The 7,633-nt window shown below is 35.6% G+C and overlaps 1 protein-coding gene across 1 annotated transcript; it reads left to right on the top strand.

The window, feature by feature from the left end:
* The first annotated feature begins 730 nt into the window (after positions 1-730).
* Positions 731-7,485, top strand: LOC127415528 (odorant receptor 131-2-like). Its single transcript, XM_051654294.1, has 2 exons — positions 731-1,890; positions 7,347-7,485. Exons 1-2 carry the CDS (start codon positions 968-970, stop codon positions 7,405-7,407), a joined length of 984 nt encoding a protein of 327 aa, XP_051510254.1. The 5' UTR covers positions 731-967; the 3' UTR covers positions 7,408-7,485.
* Positions 7,486-7,633: the final 148 nt, after the last annotated feature.

The raw sequence follows: 7,633 nt of genomic DNA, 5'->3' as shown, positions 1-7,633 counted from the left end.
AATTGAGACTTTATTTTATCAAAGATTAGTCCAAGGTCACTGATTATTTTAGTAAGAGCGGTTTCAGTGCTGTGGCATGTTCTAAAACCTGACTGAAATTCCTCCAAGATATAGTTTTAAGAAAGGAATTTATGTGCACTGCAACTACTTTTTCAAGTATCTTACTAATAAATGGAAGGTTGGATATCGGTCTATAGCTGGTCAGAGCATTGCTGTCTAGGTTGGGCTTCTTTAGTATGGGGTTTACAACAGCTGTTTTAAAGGCATCTGGAAAGGTGCCGGTTTGAAGAGATGCATTTATAATCTTCAAAACATGACTTGAAACACTGTCGATCACCCACTTAATAAATGCTGTGGGCACAGGGTCAATATAGGAAGTGGAGGAGTTACACTCAGTTAATGTAATAAAGGTGAATTTTCCCATGGTTACATCTCTTTTACAGGGTTTGCTGAGGTTATACATCAGCAGAAATACTAGCTCTAATTAAACTCTTTATAGACTCTGAGCTACTTAATTTTTAAGTAAATCAGATTACTTAATAGGTTTTAGCTTTCTTATAAGTTTAATCACAGTTCCAAAAATTAAGCAGGCGCCCAACTACTAGTTTGCAAATACATTTCCCAAAGTGTAATAGGTTCAACGGGGCATTTCCCCTGCAAATTTGCTGCACTAACAGCACGAATATATACAGTCAATGCCGCCCCCTCTGTCTCTCTCGTTGCTCTTCTAGAGAGAGGGAAGTAAACACGAGGTTGACCGTTTCCATCACTAGACTGGGTTTAATGTGTGAACAGTCATTTGCGAGGAATACAGGTGCTCTTGACCAAAATTGTGCTTCTCGTGAAAATACGGACTTAAGAGGACTGTTGGTAAATGTCTTGCCAAATGAACCATCGCCTTTTGGAAGTGTTTTGTCTTTACGGAACTATTTGGTTCTACAATATGTGTAAGGCCTGAATAAGCGGAATGAGGTCGAATGGTACACATGAGCTCTACTTGAATGCCCGTGTTTGGACATCGGCAGTTTCTTTTATAATTTTGGCTTTTTTCAACCTGGTCATTAACTGGACCATAGTACGGGAAAAATGCCTCCGGAGCCACGCGCGCTTCGTCCTCGTGTTCCATTTGTTATTCTCCGCACTGGTGTACTTTGCAGTATGTTTTACATTCTACTTACAGATGTACATGATTGCTGCAACCACTGTACCAATCTGCACGGTTCTTGTAAGACTCCTGATGACAAGTGGTTCCAATATCATCCTCACCATCACGGCTATGGCTGTGGACCGTTATTACGCCATATGCCACCCACTTCAATACAGCAAAGTTTGTTTCAAACCATGGCCATGGCTGACTGGCATCTTAACATGGGGACTTGCGTCGATCATTCCTCTTAGCCTTACCCCCCAGATGAAAAACGGTACAGAAGGCCTACCACGGTGTGGGAGGGAAGCACTGCAAGGCGGAAAGATGCACAAGATTATTTTAATATCAGTTTGCACTGTTCTTATTGTGTGCAGCTATGTGCGGATCTTATATGAAGGCCGACGTTTGGGTGTGCTGAATCGGCGCAACAGAGCTGCGTGCAGGACCATTGCTCTACACGGCACGCAGCTCACGGTCTATATCCTCCCAAATTTCATACTCTTTTTTCTACATATTCTTGAAAGCAAAGAAATAATCGAGAGCGGCACAAAAGAGCTTTTTGCTGTCACAAGTTTTGCCTTCTTTAGCTTGGCGCAGTGCATCGCCCCGATAGTCTATGGACTGCGTAAAGAGGAACTTTTAGAACATCTTAATCATCGGTTCCCCTGCTTGTCCGGCCGCTTGAAACGTATTTTGGAGTGGACTGTCAACATTACCCATCCCAAACGGTTTCGCCAGCAAAGGTAAGGGAACCCATTAAAGTTATCTGTCTCTTTATCCCATTCAAGGCGCATTGCAACAGGTGCTCTTGGTAACGCGCTAAAACTTATTTTAAGACAAGTTAAATACTTGTAAACCAGCCTATTTGATGAGTTTACTGATGAGTAACACTGGATTTTCTCTAAACCAGTGGTTCTGTTCCTGGAGGCCCCCCAACACTACACATTTTGGATATCTCCCTAACCAAACACACCTGATTCAACTCATTAGCTCATTAGTAGAGACTCTACGACCTGAACTGGGTGTGTCAGAAGAGGGAGATATACAAAATATGTAGTGTTGGGGGGGCTCCAGGAACAGGGTTGGGAAGTACTGCTCTAAACAACGCATTAAATCTGTCTGCTTCACACTCTCTTATTCCTATGACTCTGTTTTCATGTTAAGAAAGGGTATAGTAGGTTATAGTAAGGTTAAAGCATAACCAAATTAAGGGACAGTAAATGGTCGGTTTCAGCATCACTATTGTCCAGAGGCGCAGCATGTAGTGGACAGAGCCCATAACATTTTTTTTTGTTTATATCCCCCATACAAATTGTTTGAAGTATCTTAAAGTGGGCTCCTCTGTCATGCCAAATGTTTGGGAGGTGTGGCCAATGTGAAGAAATTAATATATTATTGGAATGATATAATAAGGTAATATTATTAATACAATACTTATATAATATAAAAGACAATAAATAGTTAAACGTTAAAATATGTTTCTCATGCATCAAACGCCTTAGTGATGTTTTTTTTAATACCTTAATGCCAGTTTTTATTTATTTTCTGTTTATTATAGGATACATGTTGTGTCACGTGGTGTAACCAACGTGTAGGTAGTCATTCTTTTGTCATGTGACCAAAACACTTAAAAGATTGAAGAACCCTTTAGACGCTCAAATTGTGTATATAAAATATATAGATATATATTACTTTATACTATACACAATTTGAACGTCTATATAGATATATACACTCAATTAGCTCTTTATTAGGAACACCTGTACACCTACATATTCATGCGATTATCTAATCAGTCAATCGTGTGGCAGCAGTGCAATGCATAAAATCATGCAGATACGGGTCAGGAGCTAATTAATGTTCACATCAACCATCAGTTAATGAAAGGGAATATTTTGTTCAGGTCATGAGGAGTAACCCTAAAGAAACCTCTTGATATTCTTGACTAAAATATTCAAGATACAGTATGTTTGTTAAACAAGTATTTTTTACCGTAACATTTTTTTTTTAACATTTTTGAAGTTAATGATTAAGGTGCGTACACTTTCATGTATTTTAAGATGAAAGTAAAGTATTTTAAAACCTTTTACCTGATGGTACGCCACATTACATATTTAAAGCCATTAAATCAATTTTCTGTTAAAATAAAATAAATAAATTGCTATAAATATATTTGTTTACATTTAGAAACCAACATTGACACAAAGATTACGTTTCTATGAACTTGACACATGTTTTTAAAGATTTCTCATTTTTATCACCTCGGACAAACATATTTGTCAATGACCCAGTTAACGTCAGTCAGTTAATGCATTTTGAAATATTTGATCTAATGCACTAAAGGCCTACAACCTCTTTTCTTGGAGAAATTTTGACAAGCAAACTGCTAGCATTTACTTAATCTCTTCAGCTCTAAAGCTTTTCTGGGCTGCAGCCTGCAATTTTTCACAATCAAATTTAAAAGCTTACCACTTTCACATACTGTAGACTAATTGCCAAAATTTGTCAGAAGTCCCACCAAAAAAAAAAAAAAAAAAAAAAAAAAAACTCCAATTATTCTTAAATAATATTGTTTATGTTTACAAACTTATGATGAATAAATTTAAAAATATATATTTTATTTATTTATTTTTGTGTCCTAACTTAAGCATGTAATTCTGGTTCTGTTCACTCCATTTACCTCTAAAATGTATTTTTTTATTGCACTAGATGGCAACAAGTACTGGAAAATCTTTCTTCTATCACCTTCCATCACAAAATGCTGATCTGAAATATAGGTGGCATTTATTTTAGCCCTCACAGATGTGCTCATCCATAGACATTGAGTCTAATTTTTAGTTCATGCACCACCCCTATTGTTTCATCGAATATCTCGGCCTCTGAGTGGACTAGATCTAGGTGTCAATGTGTCATTAGAAAGCTGAGATCCTCCCCTTTGCAATGATGTATATGTATATGATGTATACATTTTATCATCAATAGTCAATAACATTTATTTCCGAAGATTTGTTTAGCATGCATTTAATGCTGGACTGCATATATTTTTCTGGACATCTAAGATATAAAATTGTATTATTGACACAAGCAAGCTCACAGACAAGTAAAACACATTTTTTAATAAATATTTTATTTAGAAAAATCAGATATAAAATATTTAGCTATTTGGGGCTTACAGCAGCAGTGATGGGCACATAAATGAGACGTTTGGATTTGATGTCTTACAGAAATCATATTTCACTTTGTGATTCTTTTGAAAATCTTTCAGATTGTGGTAATAGGGCAGCAAAATAAACTGTACAGTCGCATTCCTGAGAATGAGTGCTATTATTTGATATATGATTTGTCTATTCAAGTGCTATTTGAAAGACTTTTCATATTCACATTTCTACCACATGACCTCTTGGTAACTCTGATTTGCAATGTGAAAGTTTTCAGGCCTTATTTTGTTATTTTATGTAAAATATAATGCAGAAGTGGTTGTCTATGAAAAGTTCTGATTCTAAGCTTTTAAATGATACCACATATGCCTGACTTGTGTATTCGGAGACTTGAACATTTTACGCATAAACTTTTTCGTGACATAGTGCCCCCTTTTGCATATGCTGGTGGGTCGACAAAGTTGAAGAGGTTGGAATCTGGATGCAGTACCAGAATGCTTAGTGTAATTTATGGTGGTTTAATCAAAGACTAAAGCCACATTTCACACCTAAGACAACAGACTCATCTGACTCAAGTTTTTACAAACCTAAGTGGTTATTGGCCTAATTACTTTAATTTATGCTTCATTATGCTCCCTTTTTGTGGGGAGTTATGCCCCTACCTGTTTAGTATTCCTCAACTTTTCTCTTATGAATAGTGTAACAACAATAAAAAAATAAAAATAAAATAAATAAATAAATAAAATTTTTTTTTTAATTGCTTAATTACTAAATGTATAGTGTAGTTGGTGCCCCAAGATATTTAATAGTGTCACAATATATATTTGTGCTTTCATAAATCATATTTGTTTATGATTATTTCATATTTATATAAGTTTACTATCACAGGATATCTCTTTCGTTGTTTATTACAAGACAAATGACTACTATATTCAAAACAAATGACTGCTGTATTATGTCGATTTTCTGTGCATACAGTCTTGGTGAATTATCAGTATTACATACGTATTATATATACTATTTGTTACTCAAGGTAGGGCTGTTGTTCAGTGATTAACTTGATTTAGATTTGTCATTGCTATTTGAAGAAGAAGCAACGTGGAAGTAACTATAGGAAGTATAACACATAAACAGTATGATATGGCAATTGACATTTGGGTTTACTACTGAAATTCTCTAATTTGAACGTCTATTTAGACTCAACAAGTACCTGAGGAAATACAAATGTATAGCTTGTAGCTTATGTGTTATGTGTAGCTCAATTTGCGTTTGACAGCTTTTTCAGTGTGTAGGTCATGAATCCCTTTCTATTATTGGTTGTAACATCAAAATACAACAGAATATATACTATTCTATTATTTTATAATTTTCCTGAAAATATTTAGAAAATTTTACACTATTTGGGCATTTTGTAGATCCATTTGTGATAGATACGTGCCGGGTCACTAAAGACCCGAGGTACAGTTGCAATCGAAATTATTCAACCCTCCCATGACAGTAAGGATTTACAAAGGTAAGCTTTTCTGATGACCCAGAATTTTTAAACTTTACATCTATATCAGCTGAGTGACACATTCAAAGTCATAGTGTGAATATATAATCTAATATTTTGTAAATAGCAGGATTTTTTTTTTTTTCAAATACAGCCATGTCATAATTATTCAACCCCTATTGCATGTAGCTGTTTCTTAAATATGTAAGGCTACACAAGTAATTGTTTTAAAACAAAATTAAGTCATCAATCTGCAATGGCACTTATTTAAGTTTTTTTATTTAAGTTTAGCGTTGTAAGCAAAAATGTATTTCTATGCAAAAAATGCAATTAAAAATAAGCTGTCTCAAAAGCTAATAGAGGAGATTATTTCATTACACAAGAAAGGTCATTTCTAAAAGTAAATTTCCAAGGCACTTCAATTTCCAATAGACATAGTTGGCAGCACCATTCATACATTTTTTAAATATGGTACAACAGCAACCTTCTTGGGGTGTGGAAGAAAGCAAAACTTCACCAAGGAAAATGTTGACTTGAATATTCAAGAAGTAATAGGAAAGAAGTAGGAAAGACCTGTGGAGTCCTGGAAGAAGGTTTTATAGATGTATGACACTAAACTGAAAATGAGTTTTAGACCCATGGGTCAGCAGTACATCTGGAGTAAGATGACAAGGTGATGACAAGAACAACACCATCCCCACAGTCAAGCATGGAGCTGGGTCAGTCCTGTTATGGGGGTGTTTTGTGGCTGCAGGAAACGGCTATCCTGACTATGTGACTGACACCATGGATTCTTTCAGGTATCAGGCCATTTTGGCATGAAAAATTTGATGCCTTCAGTGTGTAAATTGAAGCTCAGTGATCACTGGACTTTCCAGCAAGACAATAACACCAAGGATACATCCAAGTTGTCCAAAATCTGGTTCAGGGATAGGTCGTGGAATGTCCTTAAATGGCCCTTTCAGTCCATCATTAAAATCCCATTGCAAACCTTTGTTGGGATTTCAAGAAAGCAGTGGCAGCACAGAAACCAAAGAATGTCAATGAGCTGGAAGCTTTTGCTCATGAGAAATGTGTATAAATTCTAATAGAGAGGTGTCCGAAGCCTGAGAACACTTACCTGAAACATTTATTTGCTGTTATTTGGGATAAAGGATGCTCCACAAATGATTGACTTTGGGGGTTGAATATTTTTAACATGACATTTGTGGAGAGAATTAGTCATTTTTTATTTTAAAATTTGGGTAAACTGAACTCTTTGTTCTCAAAATCACTCAAATGTGTATTAAAAACTTACTTTGACTGTTTACTGAGGTTTTAGTTGATGTGTTTTAATTCACATCACCAGAATGTATTGCTGGCCGGGGGGGTTGAATAATTTTGATTGGAACTGTATGTAATAATGTTTGGCAAAACACCCATTCATATAAGGGTTAAAGTAAGAGACCATATTAATCAAGTATAAACATTGTAATGTATGGTAACCAAATAGTGCACGAGATACAATCTATGTTGAAATTAATTAACCTTAATGTTGTGTTTGTTTCAGGGAGCGAAGAATGACTTCAGAGACTTTGTTATCAAGGGAGATCTCTCAGACGACTGTGTGATCATCTTTGTATTAACAGAACAGGACTGATGTTAATGACTTAAAATGGAACATAGACTGAGAAAATACCAGTGAATCCAATGTTTGTGTGTTTTTATTTCCTTTGGATGTCACATATCTGAAAACTTAAATTGTTACTCTTCAAGCGATGAATTAATCTACTCATGCGAAACACAGCTCAGCAGTTGCTGCATCAGCTGACGTGTTCTTGAATCACTGTCACCGAG

This window comes from Myxocyprinus asiaticus, chromosome 2, assembly GCF_019703515.2.
Source record: "Myxocyprinus asiaticus isolate MX2 ecotype Aquarium Trade chromosome 2, UBuf_Myxa_2, whole genome shotgun sequence".
Lineage (NCBI taxonomy): Eukaryota > Metazoa > Chordata > Actinopteri > Cypriniformes > Catostomidae > Myxocyprinus > Myxocyprinus asiaticus.
This window is presented reverse-complemented; position numbering and strand designations above follow the sequence as displayed.